The sequence below is a fragment of the Nicotiana sylvestris genome, chromosome 1 (assembly GCF_000393655.2).
Source record: "Nicotiana sylvestris chromosome 1, ASM39365v2, whole genome shotgun sequence".
NCBI classification, from domain to species: domain Eukaryota; kingdom Viridiplantae; phylum Streptophyta; class Magnoliopsida; order Solanales; family Solanaceae; genus Nicotiana; species Nicotiana sylvestris.
The window spans coordinates 8,953,883-8,971,444 of NC_091057.1; the positions used below are offsets into that span (position 1 = coordinate 8,953,883).

At 36.2% G+C, this 17,562-nt stretch overlaps 1 protein-coding gene across 1 annotated transcript; it reads right to left on the reverse strand.

Annotated features, from left to right (window-relative positions):
- Positions 1-5,004: 5,004 nt before the first annotated feature.
- On the reverse strand, positions 5,005-5,804 carry LOC104210995 (dormancy-associated protein 2-like). Its single transcript, XM_009759980.2, has 2 exons — positions 5,674-5,804; positions 5,005-5,447 (listed from the first exon to the last, which is right to left on the reverse strand). Exons 1-2 carry the CDS (start codon positions 5,768-5,770, stop codon positions 5,140-5,142), a joined length of 405 nt encoding a protein of 134 aa, XP_009758282.1. The 5' UTR covers positions 5,771-5,804; the 3' UTR covers positions 5,005-5,139.
- Between the last annotated feature and the right edge of the window lie 11,758 nt (positions 5,805-17,562).

The following is a 17,562-nucleotide window of genomic DNA, read 5'->3' on the forward strand; positions in this document are numbered from 1 at the left end:
TATTGAAGATTGTATTAACGGAGTACGTACCGGACTAATTATTAATTAAGCTGGCTACTAAATAGTAGATTGTTTAAAGTCGACTTTTCTAGAAAGCACCTATATATAGAGTGCTTAATTTCTCTTAAAATTTATTGCAATTCCTTTAAGGGCAATTTATATGATCTGATTCAGAATTGATTATATCATTCTGTTTGCATTTGCTAGTATGGTTTTCTTTCTCCATTAAATAAAGGTCTTCAGTTACTGCTAGAAATATTATCTTAATTAAGGTGGACTTTCTTTCAATTAATAGTTTCAATAAATTAAACGTACCATTAATAGCAAATTATATTTATAATCTTACTGAAGAAAATGGAGAAGAAAAAAGAACAAGAAATGCACATGTTGAAAACAATATGAAAGGGTGGTACTTTATTTTTAGAGTGATTTAGAATTTTTCCCTAAAGAAAGATGAAACAGAAAAGGGAAAGAAAATAACATAAACCAAACTATACATAAAGAAAGAAAATTGATACTATAGTTTAGAATCTAGCACTATAGTTTACTTAATCACTATTCGTAGCTACTCTTCGATTGTTACTAGCTTGTATCACTTATATTTAAACGTGCAATGAATACAACCTGTGTCAATTGTATTGGATGTATACAAATGATACAACTTGTATCGACTATATACAGGGATGTATACAAAGAATACAACTTGTATCACTTATATTCAAACGCACAACTAATACAACCTGTGTCAATTATATTGGATGTATACAAAGGATACACGTTGTATCGACTGTATACATGAGTGTATACAAAGGATATAACCTGTATCAACTATATTCATTCGCGCAACGAATACAACTAAGTTGAAATATAGATGTATAGAAAAATATAATGCTCTTGTCGAGAATCAAACTCAAGACTTCCAATAACTAAGCAGACCCTCTAACTAACTAAACTACAAGAGTTTGTTGCTCTCATGTTTCGGTCCAAAATAATTAATCTCTTATTTCATGAATTTGCTATAAAATTCAAATATAGCTATAAATGGTAAACTTTCTGAAAGTATACTACGAATGGTAAATATAGTGTAAATATTTGATGTGTCACGTAATTTTTTCATTCTTTAATTAGGCTTCGAGGCAGGCCTACTAGATTTGTGGTAAGCTATATTTATGACATTAATTAACTAGCCTAAGCTAATACAAAAATTTCTAACCAACGCCACTAAATTAAACTCTCTAAAGAAAAGCTCTTTGGATACCAAGCCTATTAGCTCAAGTTTATGTTTCACAAGGCCTATATTTATCCTCTGGTTGTAATGTTGTTAGAGTTCAGTTAGCTTTAAACGTTCTTTATTAGGAATCTGTTATTTAATTTCTGTCTCCAAATTTTGCCAAGACAATCTAATTACATTTGTTGGATTATTTCCTTTACATTTATATTGCGTAAATGTCCCTTTTTTTAATGATCAAAAGCGCAGATATTCATTGGTCTGCAACAGGAATAAAAATGGACTGTATGAGTTAATGGCCCAATTATATTCCACCAAAGCCTCTGGATAATGTTTTATTTAAAAATTAGAAAGAAAAAAATAGTCCGGTGTACTAAATTCCCGCTATGTGCGAGGTCGGAAAGGGTCGGACCACAAGAGTCTATTGTACGCAGTCTTACCCTGCATTTATGCAAGAGGCTGTTTCCAGCTTGAACCCGTGACTTTCTGGTCACATGACAGCAATTTTACCAGTCACGCTAAGGCTCCCCTTCAAAGAAAAATTAACTTAAATAGCCACCTACTCAAACGCTTAAATTTAAAGCAACTGACACATGTATATTATATATATAATTTATGTATAATTTATGTATAATTTATGTATACTGACTAGAAAATGTAAACAGAAAATTAAACGGGCTTTTGTGTAAAGGTACTACTCCGCTAATGATCTCAAGTTTTCGTTGAGGAGGGAAATGGAGTTGTGGTACTAGCTATATCAATCACCTTATTTAACTAGTCTATCCAAAGACAAAATTTTCTAACCATATACTATTCGTTTCTGCTAACCAAATGATAGAGTTGAAAAATAAACCTAATTTGTAGTAGTACGCCTAACTCGTGCAAGTGTAACCGGTTGAATTATGATCGTTTTGTTGACTTGATCCAATTGCGAGTTGGATGCAGAATTAGAGCCGTCAATATGGGCTTGGCCTGTTGGGCCAGCCTAGTCCAGCCTGTGATTTAGTAGGATTGAGCTAGAATTTTTAGAGCCCATTTAAAACGAGGCTTTTAAGCCCGGCCCGAGTAAGCCCGTGGCCGATGAGGTTTGACTGAGGCTGGGTTGGGCAGGCGTGTGGGCCTAATAAAAATACGTATTTTTAAATATAAAAAGTATATGACACAAAGAATAACAAGAAGAGTATCTCAAGCTTAAAGTTTATTAAGCTCATCATATTAAAAGATCAAAGTCTAAAACGTTAATTAGTTTTAAAAATTTAATTATTCTTAATATTTGACTAATTAATATTGTATACGAATTGTAGATGTAGATGAAAGTGAAGATGTTAAGACAACCTTCTCACAAGCGAATTCAAATATGTTTGATGAAGATGATATGTTGGATATCCCATAAGCATCATGGACGTTCACTTAAATAGTTTGTTTTGAGTTGACTTTTAGTGAATGAAATATAGTCTTATCTTTTGCTTTTTTAGTGTTTATTGTGATATATTGGAACAGTATAAAAATTTATTAAGTTTTGTGAAATTTTTCAATAATTTTTTTTTAACTTTTAAATATTTATCTTTATTAGGTTAGAATTTAAAGAAAAAATATAAAATTATATTTTAAAAAATAATAGACCGGCCCATGGGGCCCCGTAGCCCGCATTGGGCTGGGGGTGAGCTGATCATTATAAGGCTTGTCAAAATGAGGGGCTAGCCCAGCCCAGCCCACCCGTCAATTGCTAAAGCCCATGTGAGCTGGGATGGGCTAACCCGACCTCGTCCATATTGACAGCTTTATGCAGAATAATCAAACGATTTAAAATTATCTAACTTCGGAAGAATTTAAACTAGTAATATATTAGTTTTCGCATTCTTTTGATCAAAAATCTTAAAGGGGTGATTGGATCATGTTGTGCAAGTTAGATTATGACTGTTATTTCACACATCTTAACTTATTTTGACCCAATCAAACTTTTTGCAAATTAAGTCATGAGCCGTGTATTAGTTGTACAAATGGTATGAGCTAGCCAGTTTTTGACAGGCAAATCATAAATACAGTAATAGACTCAAATGAATTTTTAAGGCAAAATTTCATTTTCTTAATCAATTTTTAATATAAAAGCTTTCTGAAAAAATACCCGAATTATGCACGCAAATCGAAAAAGACTAAAATGAGGTATTTGAGGCTTCGAAACACAGAATTTGGTTAAATCTAGATAACCTATCGGATCATCACAGTATGTGCAGTCAAACATACTCTCGCATAAATTGTGACGGAAGGAGTACTATTACTTCTATTAATAAGAGACAACCCAAATATTTTGTCATCCTCACGCTCAAGTTTTCAGAATTATTGTCCTTAAATTTGCCGTTTTTTACTTTATTTCTTATGTGGGTTTCGAGTTAATAATGCCACCTTTCAGCCTTATTTTGTAATTCTATCGGTCTCTTACAGGAGATAGTACATTGTCTCTTTCCACAATCCCTTCTGACCCTACATTAACCCTTTATTACCATATAGATGCCCTCGATGCCCTTGGACGTTTCGTAAATAAAACTAACTTGTTTGGCTTCTTAAGCTTTCAAATGCAATCATGATTGCATCTTAACCGAAATGTTTGGCTCTATACTTAGAATTGTTGAAGTGTTATAGCTTCTATGAACCTTTTATCTTTAAAAACTCAAGAAAACCATGTAAGCATCCAATCTCCTATTCACCCTTTTTTCGCAACTTTATCGCTACTAATGTGTGCATAAATGCATCCTTTAAAAGTGATTTTTTTTTAGATATTAACGAGAGGAGTAAAACATATTAAGCCAAAGATTTTTAAGCTCTATTTTGGGGTATGGATATTTATAGATTTTTTCGTGTTAAGAAGATTGTAGGAACTTAGGTAATGTTATTCCCGAGGTCTCCTTGGTATTTTTTTTGCATAATTTCAATTTTGATTTTGGTTTTATTTCTTTTAAATTTATTGTTAAAGAAAAACAATTTGGGATAAAAGTTGTATAGAACATTTTTTTCAGTTTTTTTCAAAAGATATCTTTGTGGTTTTTTTATTTTCTGTTACAAAGATCATTCTGATATATATATATATCAATCATTAGATTTTGAATTTTTAGGAGCTTAAACTAAGCCTGACGCTGTCTTTCCTACAATATGTCGCAAAGGAACAAATGTCCAAATGCGAAGATTTATACAACATCAACAAGTATTTTGATCATAAATAAATACGAAAATTATTACCTTTAAAAAAAAAGTTTAAAGCCTAAGATTTATATTGATTATGCCGGCTAGATGTCCATGTTAATCTTACGTCTAAATAAAAATAGAACCTTGCACTTTAATGGTAGCTAGCAATCAGCAAATTAAAGCCATATGAGTTGAAATATAGGGGGATTAGATTTGTTTCTTTGTTGTGTTAGATATGAGTTTTAAGCAAATATCTTAAATATATGATACATGGCACATCAATCGGAATTCACAAGAAATACAGGATTGAAAAACGTGCTAGAGGATTTGAAATTTTTCTTGGTTATAATTTGAGTTTTTGAGTTCACTCGATTGTTTTTAATCAAGAGAAATAAAAAATTTGGTGAAAACTTAAGAACATGAAGCTAATTATTCTTTTTAATTAGATATATTACTTTTCGACCTTGAGTTTGGGCCCGGGTTCAGCACGCTTACCACGACTAGTAAGTCAATATTTGAAAATATCATGGAAAAGAAGAACCTCCTTTACTCTTTAAACAATAATAGTATACCATAAAGTGAAAAGAGAGAATAAATACAAAGGAAATGTATGTTGATGCTCTTATTCATCCTTTCAAACAAAAAAAAAAAAGGATATTACTAAACACACAATGTATAAATAGCCACCATGAACATTCTTCATATATATTCCTAATTTTAGTAGTACTTAATTAGTTGCGAGGCCAACCTCCAAACCCACCACCTCTAGGATATCCTCCATAATAACCGCCACCAGAAAATCCATCATATCCTCCTCCGGGATAGCCTCCATAATATCCACCGCCACTACCACCAGGGTATCCACGATATCCATCAAACCTGCCTCCTCCAAATCCTGGAAATCCGCCTCCTCCGAACCCTGGAAGTCCACCTCCTCCTAATCCTGGAATCACGCCTACTACAAATCCTGGAAGTCCGCCTCCTCCGATTCCTATAAGTTTGGCGTCATTTTCCTCATTTGTCTTCTCAAATACCTTCGCTGCACGCACCAATAATCAAACATATGCATGTTTAGTTAGGTCGATAGTTCATTTTGTTCATTTTAATTAGCTTAGTCTAGTGGTTAAGGATTGAAATAAATGCAAAATAAACCAAGTCCAATAACAGAAAATGACGACTTCATGAAAAATATTTTCTTGAAAAGTTACTTTCGTCGTACCAAAAACAACTTTAAGTGAAAATGTCTTAAAAGGAATGAAGCTTACCGTTGGTGCTGCCAGCCAACTCCCTAGCTGCAACCTCTGATGTTATTACAAAAATAGCCAAAAAAATGGCTAGAACCATAAATGTCTTTGATCCCATAATTTCTTTTCTTGCTTGAGGAAACTAATGAAAATTTTCGCCTCTATTTATAGTATAATCATATGAATATTTTGGGGGCAAATATTGAAGACTGTATTAATGGACTACGTACCAGACTAATTATTAATTAAGCTGGCTGCTAATAAATAGATTGTTTATAGTCGACATTTTTATAAAGCTAGCACCTATATATAGTGTTTATCGTGAAAATGGTAATAACAATTAAATTTGATTTTGTGGTTCTAAAGTGATCTATTTTTATGCTAGTCGTTACGGCAATAGATGCTAAGTGAGGTACTTGGAATCAAGATAAGAGCTTAGAACAAGATGTTAAGCAAACCGAATGGTTGTCGATCGGGGCCTCGAGCTTGCTTATTCGGGGCCTCGGGGTCCAGTCTAATGTCCCGCCGAGGTTAGTCGATGGACGACTAACAGTTATAATAAAATCAATGACGGTTCTTTATGACCAATAATAAGCAATAAATAGAACATAATGGATATGAACAATAAATGCAAGTAATGAGATCAAGAGAATATGTTAAAGAGCAGAGAGAATGTTCTTGTGTATTTAGTATTGAGCAACAGGTATTTACTAAATGACAAGGATCCTCTTTATATATGAGGAAAATCCTAACATAGTACAAAAAATATTAATTACAAAGTTACGGAGATGGTACATCTAGTTAATGCCTTGATTCATTTTTGGACTAGTCCACTAGACTTTGTCTGCACTATTTATGAGCCTTGGGAACTCCCCACTTTCTCTCCGTAACCGTCGGTCTGCACTGCTCCGAGGTCGAGCGTCGATGGCCCTCGAAGGATGAAACTCGACCGTGGTCTCGAGCCTTCGAGAAAGCTTTCGAGGCGTCGTAACAGCAGAAGATTGGACCCTCCGATTTAACCGTATACAGATAATCCCCGCGTTTCTTAGAGTAGAACGATAAGAAACGACCTTGATATCCATCTCTTCGAACTTCCCGCGATGATGTCATACTTATTATGCAAGACTTTGCGATAACTGAGGCGTCCCGCTGATTCATCTTTTCAGCGCCATTCAACGTACTACCTATTCCCATTCTCCTAAGCTATAATATCGTCGCCGATTCAGTTCCCAAAAATGCATTGATTGCGCCTGCCGATACGTCTTTCAAAGGTATTGATGGCATTGTCGGTTACACGACAACACTCTATAAATAGGAGCCTCCTCGAACCAACTTTTCATTCAAGTGTCCTCCAATATCCTTCCACCCTTTTCTTTTCTTCATCCTCATCTATCGTTATCCTTCATGTTTGAGGCCCGCGACCTTAAGGTTACATGGCGACATTCTCATCAACCACGCCATGGCCTTTTTCTTGGGCTTTCCCTTGCCGAGCGAGATTACGCTGACTTGTCCTTATTGTTGTTGTTGTTATTGCTGTCGTTGTTGGCCAGAGATGATGAGATATGGGGACCAATTTCTTCCGACTCGGGAAGATATTTGGACTCTACACTGCTGCTCAGGAGGGCCGGACTTTACACCGTTGCTCACCTCCCTACCCCGGTCTGGTATGACACTTCATCCCTTTTGCTTTCCGTGGGGTGACGTGGCACTTCTGGCCGGTAACTTGCATGGCATTGTTGATACCTAATTTTTCTCTATATATTTTAAATATGAATAAATACCTTCAAAATAGCATATATATGCATATATTAGCATGCACAAGGTTTTTATTATTTTTTCCATAATTTTAAGGGTTTAAATTGATTCATTTTCTCAACTTTTATTCATAAAATCTCCAATAATTATTTTCTAAATCATTGTTATGATGATTTATTCATTTAATTTCTATACTTATGCCATAATATGGCTAATATATATTTTCATGTATTTTTATAATTATATTTAGTATTTTTAAGCTAAATTGCATATATTTGCAATGTTATCCCATTTTAAGGTATAATTATATTTTAAATGCATAAAATTGGTCCCTATATTTTGAAAATGCTAATTATATATTTTAAATCACTTTGAAACCTTAAATTACTTTTCAGAAATTACCTATTATTTATTATAAATTAAAATAGGAAAAACTGGCTATTTAAATCATAGTCAGATTTGGCTTTCAATTTTAGCCTAATTCGGACCCTTCCCCAGCCCAATCTCCTATTAAATAACCCGACACAGGCCCCAAACAATTCCTACCCGACCCAAACTCATCAGATCTTGGCCGTTGATCTAAAAGATCAACGACCCTCCTTTGTTCTTTCCTTTTTAATTCTAAAAGACCCCCTAACCCTAATCACTTTTCTAAATCTGCCGCCTTCAAATCCTCTCATCTTCTTTCTTCTCTCAAACTAACCCTAGACTCTGTCAATCGCCTCCTTTCTCTGGTCATCTCCGGCGACCACCTTTCGACCCCAAGCCTCCAATGGTTTTCCCCTCGCCTTGCTCATCATCTCTAAGGCCTTCAAGGGTCCTGGGCCATGCCGATTTGGATCTAGGTTTCTTTTACTCATGGCTTCTCCGATGTGATTTTGGGCAAAATCACACTTTATATGTTACGATCGGTGAATTGTACAATAGGTTCTTTCGTTTCTATCTAGGTTCCCTTTGAAATACTAACTCTCATTCGATCGAATCTCTTAGATCTGTGTTATTTTTAACGCTTTAAGTCTGTTTCTTCCTCTGATTTGCACTATTCTCGAACTTCTTCTCAAAAGATCCTCAACTTTAAACCGTTTTTACTTTCTTTAAAAAATTAGGGTTTTCTCGGAGTTCTTTCTACACTTGTTTTAACCGATTTTCTTTATGATTAAACCTCTTTCCTTGCTTATTTTGACCGATCTTATGTTCTTACTTCTTTTAATTTGCCTATGTTAAAAGCCCTAATTTCTAAGATTTTCTTTGCTTTGGTTATGTGTGTTAGCCTATTCACTTGATTCTTGTTAATCTTCCGTGGTTACTGTAAAGCCCGGAAAATGTTTCCAAGTAATTTGAGATTTCGTCGTGCCAAGGTAGGCTAATTATTTCATTTTGTGTGCAAATGAGGATTCATGATATAATGGGTATCAATTGGATATGTTAATAAGCATATAATTCATATTAGAGGTAAATTGGGGTCTAAGGAGAGGCCTAAGTCTAAGCCAAGTTAGAAAAATTTCATATTAGACGAAATCTGTAAATGAGTGCGCACAAGACATCACTTTGGACAATTATATCTCCAGCTATATAAGAATTTGTGTGATTCACAGCCTATCAGATAAAAGGTGTTTGAGTCTAGTTTCCAACGCTTCAAACCATTCGTCATTCGGACATTCCTACACAAAGTTATGACCAAATTACCAAAGCAACGCATAAATTTGAACTATCGCGGCGCCCCATGCGGCGCCCGGCGCGCCACGCCAGTAGTAATTCTTGTATGGTCCAAAATTTCATTTCCAGACACATTTTACACAGACGCCCCGTGCCTCGCGGAGCGGCAGTACAAAAAATGGGGTTTTAAGACCCGAACCCCATTTCATTTAACTCGATTGAGGTTTATTTTTTGGGGAAATTTCTGGTATTCTAGAGTGAAGGGAGAGCGATTCTAGAGAGAGGAAAGGGGAAAACTAAAGATTTCACTACTCTTCCTTGAATCACACCTTAAAATCGCATCAAAGGGTTGCTAAGGCTTCAAAGAGGTAAAAATTTCTTTTCCCCAATTCTTCAACTTTGAAATCTAACTAGAAATGGGTAATTAGTAAGATGATTCTTGGATGTGAGAGTATTCATTATTCATGCATGTACAAATTAGGTTTGTGGGAAGATTGTTGAATATAAACAAGTAAAGATTGGGTTGGGAAATGAAGGGAATCTTGTAAAAGAGATTTGAAATCAAGATGCACAACTAGTAATTGATAAAATTCTCAAATGAGCTAGAATTATGAATATCTTCCTAATTTGTGTTCAAATTTTGTTATGTCTCAAAATAGATTGAAGTTGCTAGAATTTTCGGAATATCGTAGTAATTAAAGGAAAGATCAAGAAAGGTATGTATGGCTAACTTTGACCTTTGTAAAGTCACTTTGTTTGGTGTACGAATATTTGGTATGTGATATCTACGTGGATTATTTGTAGAATTCTTGTGATTGGTATGATTTGATTGATCGTGGTTAAGTCTCCCGATATAATGGTGTACGTAATTGGCAATAAACCAAATGTGTGATTGTGAATGTGTTATGTGGTAAGAGTTGAGAAACAAATGATGGAAGGAAATCGTAAATGATGCAGTTGGAACAACTGTGGTAATAACATATATGGCTTGTATTGGCAATTATCGCGGTGACATAAAATGCATATGAGTTGTTGAATATGATGGAAATAGTGTTGATGGCTATAGAAATTCTTTGAGAATTGCTGTTGTTGTTCTTTGTGAATTGTTGTTGTTGTTATTGTTGTTGTGTTGTTTGTGAATTGTGATTGTTAGGTGGGATCGGATTGTGCGCCGCAACACGAAGTAATAAGGTGTGAGTTGTGGTGATAAGGGTGGCCGAGGTAATAAGGGTGGCCGAGGTAATAAGGGTGGAAAAGTGATCGAAATCACTATTGAAATGAAAATATGAGAAAGTTGTGAAATCATTGATGTGAAAATGTTGAAGGGGAAATGGAGAGATTGTAACTTGTTTGGCTTGATGGTTTTCTTTTATGTGTATTTGATTGTTGGTTCCATGACTACTTGTTACTTGTGTATGGTTTGAGTTTACTTAGGGCAAGTTTGTTCATACATACCAGTGCAATTCAAATATGCTGACGTCCCTTTTGCCGGGGGCGCTACATTTGTTCCATGATTGTAGGTGGATGCATAGCAGGTACTCCAGTCCACCGACCGTAACTCCCCTTCACTTTCCGCCAGAAGCATTAGTGAGCCCTTTTCCTCCCGGGGCCTTGCGTGGCTCATGCCGCTTTTTATTTCGGAGTCTTGTTTTGGTTTTTAGTGTAAGGTATACCCGGAACCTTGTTACCTACAAGTATTGTATCACTCTTTTGTATCCCTAGAGGCTCCGTAGACAAGAAATGTGGGTTATGTACTTATGTATTTTGGGCAGTATAACTTGTAAACCACGCTAAGTAACTATGTATGCTATGTAAATCTCGTAAGAATGTGTTTAAATTTATAAATGGCTATTTCACTTGGTTAATGGGAAATGGAAACACGGGGTAACACGTGGAATAGGAAAGGCACCCAGGTCAGCTTGGCTGGGGCTGCCCGGTCGAGCGCTGGTCATGCCTCTCGGTTTTGGGGCGTGACAAACTTGGTATCAGAGCCTAAGGTTTTAAAGTGTCCTAGGATGTTTCGAAGCCGTGTCTTGTAGAGTCCTTCTTATCGGTGTGTTGTCGACCACATCTATAAGTTGGAGGCTATTCGGACATTTAGAAATTTCACCCTTCTTTGATACTCCAATCGTGCGATAGAGCTCAAGTTAGGGAGCTGAATTCCTCTCTAAGTCTTATTCTCAAGATTGGTAACCTTGATACCATAATCCGCGAATTAGAAGCATGAAAGGAGGGATTGATCCCACCATTGAGTCCGAGTGGATTGCCCAAGGACTTGTAGGAGAATGTATTGAGCTGTGGATGGATTGGTAAAACATATCACTAAGAGGGGAGTGTCCTTGTCCCTATTGATGTCTCTTCACCATCAGGTCATAGAGTATATCAGTATGTTACCTACGTACGTTAGGGATATGGAGTCAATGGGTATCAATTAAGCTATTGCCCTATCAACCTAACGTCATTAAGGGAGTCAAATAAAAATTTCTACTCATTGTATATGTACATCCATATTGACGAGTTCTCATAAACATGGTCTTAACAAGGTGTTGAATAATAAAACATTGCGTGTATAGACTCTTTGAACGAGACACACTATTCGTGAATCCACTCTATTATGAATTCTCTTATTTACATTCTTGTGGAATTAAGTTCTATAATTATGCCCTTGAATTGAGTTAAAACTCTAAGATTGATACTTCCCACTTGCTTTTCCTAAATTCTCACCAAGGGACTATATTCGATGAATTTCTTACAGAATCTTTTATTTAAATGGACAAAATCTACTCGTTTGTGCCTATACTTGCACCGTCGTAAAGTTTACCTATGTGGTGTCAAGTTCCATGCAAAGCGTCCCAGCGTTGCGATCCTGCTCGAGTCACTCTTTTACTCAGTTGTGTATATGGCTTATATGGTTTGAACAATCAATCTACTCTCTTGCGAATATCATCATGAAAGCTTCTCACTGCCTAGTAACATAAGATCATACCTTAACACCTCACGTGAGTACATGTCAATCGAAATGGTCACCGTGTGCATAAAGTCTCTCTGAAATTTGAGATCCTCATATCCACGTCATAGGAAGATCATGTGTCGCCATAACTTTCATATCCACTTGGGACGTGCCGCAGTAAGTAGCTTACTTTGTCCTAGTATTGTGGTTGCTCATGGCATGGTCGTATATTGCAGTTGGGAGTTAATATAGCAGAAGCATGTCCATCTCATAACAAATGTTTACCTTCTCCTTACACCTCCATAACATGTGTTCATTGTGTTCTTTAGTTAGTGAATTCATTGTGCTAGTTTCCTTACACTTGTTCGATAACCATGAGAGAACATATCCTTCTATGAGTCATTGTAACACTTTCTGTCTCATAAGGACCCTTACTAGGCTCTCCGTCAAGACCAAGCACACCTTTGGGGGTTATTATAGCACAACGCCTATTTCTTATATTCTTCTGTATTTCATTAGCATCTGGGTAGTTCTCAAGTTAAAATCCATGAAGAACTCATTATGAACATCTGCAAACCCTCCATGATTATTCTATACTATCTCATTGGGATCTCATATCACTTCAAGTTTATCAAGGGTTGATAGCATGCCGCAATTACTGAAATTGAATGATCTCTTTCTGATAATGGATTATCTACACTTGTGCTAGTCCAACGATCTGCTTATCAGTCTAACTCCCGCCTTTAGGTTTTGGGTTGACAAAGGAGAAATACACCTAGTAACACATTCATATGTCAAAGCTTTTCTCTCTGTTAAGTCTTATAGCATCTCCCAAAGTGGTTTGCAATAGCTGGTTGTGTGGAAGTGTGTTGTAGTGTTTCATTATGAAGTAGATTTGCTAAACATAATTGGATTTTAGAATTCCACAGCTATACATTTGCCACACTAATATCTATTTCATCTGATTAACTCTCATTGTAAAATTCATTTATGTTTCATGGCATCAAAGAGGAAGTCTGGTAGCATTAAAAAAAGGGGACATATTCCTTTAGTTGGAATAAGTAATTATTGTTGGTATTCTTTGTAGGTGTTCTTCTAACAACTATTTACCTGCTCTACTTATCCATGTGACTAGATAACCCAGGTTACTTCTCCTCGATAAATGCATTAAGACGTCTCATTCATTCGAACTTATCCATGTGGGCACTTTGAGGCTTTGTTTCATACCAACTCATAATGGTTTTAAGTACTTTATTGCCATTGTTGACGATTTTCGAGGACTACGAGGGCTTGTCTCTTGGATTTAAAAAAAAAGTAAGTAATGGTTTTCCTTAAAGTTCGAGATTTAATTGCCATAATTTCAAACCAAAGTGTATACCTTTTTCCAAAGTCTTAAATGGATCAGATTGGATGGGCTACGTGGCTTTCTTCTCACTCGACCTCTAGAATAATTGACTATATCATTGTCATGAGAGGAGAGTTTTGCTACCTTTGGTATTACACCTCCTTGGGTGAATAAGAGTGTCATTTGTCTTTCTCCTCGGGGCATCATGTTTACCATTAAAATGCCTCTAACCAGTACATGATTTCATCCCAACATTTAGATGTCCGAGCTATGTGGTTTTACTCATGAAAGGGGGGTGAGATTAGATACCATTAGATTTTTGCACATATCATAAGCATATTGATTTGGAAGACAAGTTGTCGTATCTTTAGTTCTATCATATAGGATCAACTATTAGGATGGGTTAAGCTATTTGAAATATGGTAATCTCATAAGTGTTCAACTTTATTTTCACCCTCATGGGCTTACAACATAGATTCCTTGTGTCAGCTAACATCAGGAGTGTAATTCCACTTCATGTATTTTGAATCCCATATCGCATTCAAGGTACCAGAGCATGAATTGATTTTCCCTTCACCCTAGGAAACTACTGGGTCATGTACTTGAATATTCCTCCTTAATGATTCCTATTGCCAATGTATTACTTACCCCTATGCCTCATTTGTGTAATAATTGACGTCGTCATAGTAATTAACCATGTCAGCATTATTAGTCGTATCTTTCGTGTCTCTTAGCATATAACCTCAAAAAAAAACTCTACTCAGTGTATTAATGGATTCCTGAATAGCTCCAGCCTAATCTTGAACTCTATTGTTCCTCATTGTATTAGGTCTATTGGGTATTGTAAGATCAGACAAGTCAAATAGGAAGCTTCGCAGAGTGATCACATATATACTTGATAGGTATTTTTATGGTCAGTTTATAATAGCAGATCTTAGAGTAATTGCTGAAGGTCATCATGGGTTTAGTGTGAGTGTTCGCCTAGAGATTTAGAGTTTAGAGGGTGAGCAGGCTATTCTCAATATTTTCCCCTAAAGATGTTATGTGAGTTGATAATAAAGATTGCATAAGTGTATTCCACATTAGGCCGTACTAGGAGTATGAAGTGTTCCCATAGTTGTCCGCCATATATCTTGTGGATTCATATGTCTATGTCTAAGAAGGTAGGTGGAGATCATTGTGTATCATTCCGGTGGAAATTATTGAAGGTGAAGTTAGTGGATGGTTAGCTTATGCGAAATATCTACTTGTTATCCTTGTTAAGTAAGTTTAGGGGTCGAAATTATTCTCGTGAATGTGTTCTGGCGAAGTCTGTAGATATGAGAGGCCATTGAGGTCCGAGAGTGTTGTGGGAATAAAATATTTTCTCTTGATTGCATATCAGTTGGTTTTGATTTGAAAGGTACCTTCTAGGTGATATGATTTAAAAATGTGCAGTCCATGCCCAGGTATCATCATGATAAAGTAGTGTTTGTAATGCTGAGGTTCTTGTCATTGATATACACATTATGGTGCTTTGTCGAGCTATGAATGAGTTTTTAGGATGGTTTTGGGTGATTATCTGACAGGTGGATAGGCCTAGTTACAAAGGAAACTCTGCCGAAATTTTCGAAAATTTAAGGAGTTAGCCAAATTCGGGGCTGTTGATATATTTCATAATGTGAAAAAGCAGAAGTTACATAAGGATGACTAATGAGTGAACCTTGATCCTCATTCGAGGACGAATGATCCTAAGGGGGGGGGGAGAATGTAAAACCCCAGAAAATTTTTCCAATTAATTTGTGATTTCGGCGTGCCAAGGTAGGCTAATTATTTGATTTTGTGTGCAAATGAGGATTCATGATATAATGGGTATCAATTGGATATGTTAATAAGCATATAATTCATATTAGAGGTAAATTAGGGTCTAAGGAGAGGCCTAAGTCTAAACCAAGTTAGAAAAGTTTCATATTAGATGAAATTTGTTAATGAGTGCGCACAAGACCTCACTTTGGACACCTATATCTCCAGTTATATAAGAATTTGTGTGATGAACATCCTATCAAATAAAAGGTATTTGAGTCTAGTTTCTAACGCTTCAAACCGTTCGTCATTCGGACATTCCTACACAAAGTTATGACCAAATTACCAAAGCAGCGCAGAAATTTGAACTATCGCGGCGCCCCATGCGGCGCCCGATGCGCTGTGCTAGTAGTAATTCTAGTATGGTACGAAATTTCATTTCCAGACACATTTTGAACAGACGCCCCGTGCCTCGCGACACCCCATGCGGCGTGGCAGTACAAAAAATGGGGTTTTAAGACCCGAACCCCATTTCATTTACTCGATTGAGGTTTATTTTTGGGGAAATTTCTGGTATTCTAGAGTGATGGAAGAGGGATTCTAGAGAGAGAAAAGGGGAAAACTAAAGATTTCACTACTCTTCCTTGAATCACACCTTGAAATCGCATCAAAGGGTTGCTAAGGCTTCAAAGAGGTAAAAATTTCTTTTCCCCAATTCTTCAACTTTGAAATCTAACTAGAAATGGGTAATTAGTAAGATGATTCTTGGATGTGAGAGTATTCATTATTCATGCACGTACAAATTAGGTTTGTGGGAAGATTGTTGAATATAAACAAGTAAAAATTGGGTTGGGAAATGAAGGGAATCTTGTAAAAGAGATTTGAAATCAAGATGCACTACTAGTAATTGATAAAATTCTCAAATGAGCTAGAATTATGAATATCTTCCTAATTTGTGTTCAAATTTTGTTATGTCTCAAAATAGATTGAAGTTGCTAGAATTTTATATCGTAGTAATTAAAGGAAAGATCAAGAAAGGTATGTATGGCTAACTTTGACCTTTGTAAAGTCACTTTGTTTGGTGTACGAATATTTGGTATGTGATATCTACGTGGATATTTATGGAATTCTTGTGATTGGTATGATTTGATTATCGTGGTTAAGTCTCCCGATATAATAGTGTACGTAATTGGCAATAAACCAAATGTGTGATTGTGAATGTGTTATGTGGTAAGAGTTGAGAAACAAATGATGGAAGGAAATCGTAAATGATGTAGTTGGAACAACTGTGGTAAGAACATATATGGCTTGTATTGGCAATTATCGCGGTGACATAAAATGCATATGAGTTGTTTAATATGATGGAAATATTATTGATAGCTATAGAAATTCTTTGAGAATTGTTGTTGTTGTTGTTCTTTGTGAATTGTTGTTGTTGTTATTGTTGTTGTGTTGTTTGTGAATTGTGATTGTTAGGTGGGATCAGGTTGCATGCTGCAACACGAAGTAATAAGGTGTGGGTTGTGGTGATAAGGGTGGCCGAGGTAATAAGGGTGAAAAGTGATCGAAATCACTATTGAAATGAAAATATGAGAAAGTTGTGAAATCATTGATGTGAAAATATTAAAGGGGAAATGGAGAGATTGTAACTTGTTTGGCTTGATGGTTTTCTTTCATGTGTATTTGATTGTTGGTTCCATAACTACTTGTTACTTGTGTATGGTTTGAGTTTACTTAGGGCAAGTTTATTCATACATACCAGTACAATTCAAATGTGCTGACGTCCCTTTTGCCGGGGGTACTACATTCGTGTTATGATTGTAGGTGGATCCATAGCAGGTACTCTAGTCCACCGACCGTAGCTCCCCTTCACTTTCCGCCAGAAGCATTGGTGAGCCCTTTTCCTCTCGGGGCCTTGCGTGGCTCATGCTGCTTTTTATTTCGGAGTCTTGTTTTGGTTTTTGGTGTAAGGTATAGCCGGAGCTTTGTTACCGACAAGTATTGTATCACTCTTTTGTATCCCTAGAGGCTCCGTAGACAGGAAATGTGGGTTATGTGCTTATGTATTTTGGGCAGTATAACTTGTAAACCACGCTAAGTAACTATGTAAATCTCGTAAGAATGTGTTTAAATTTATAAATGGCTATTTCACTTGGTTAATGGGAAATGGAAACACGGGGTAACACATGGAATAGGAAAGGCACCCAGGTCCGCTTGGATGGGGCTGCCCGGTCGAGCGCCGGTCGCGCCCCTCAGTTTTGGGGCGCGATAGTTACTATGCTTCGAATGTGTTTTACTGAATCTTTAGCCTACTTATGTCACTTTTGTATGACTATGCTCATTTTGTTTGCTCATCTCTTTCTTCTTTCTGTCACTATGGCTAACCTTGCCTGTTTGCTACGTCTGTTTGATCTTCTCTATT

Excerpts from the sequence above, each read along its gene's own strand:
- LOC104210995 (XM_009759980.2), bottom strand. The coding sequence starts at position 5,770 with ATGGGATCAAAGACATTTATGGTTCTAGCCATTTTTTTGGCTATTTTT. Across the intron at positions 5,448-5,673 it reads GTTGGCTGGCAGCACCAACG|CGAAGGTATTTGAGAAGACA; the intron begins GTAAGCTTCATT and ends TGGTGCGTGCAG.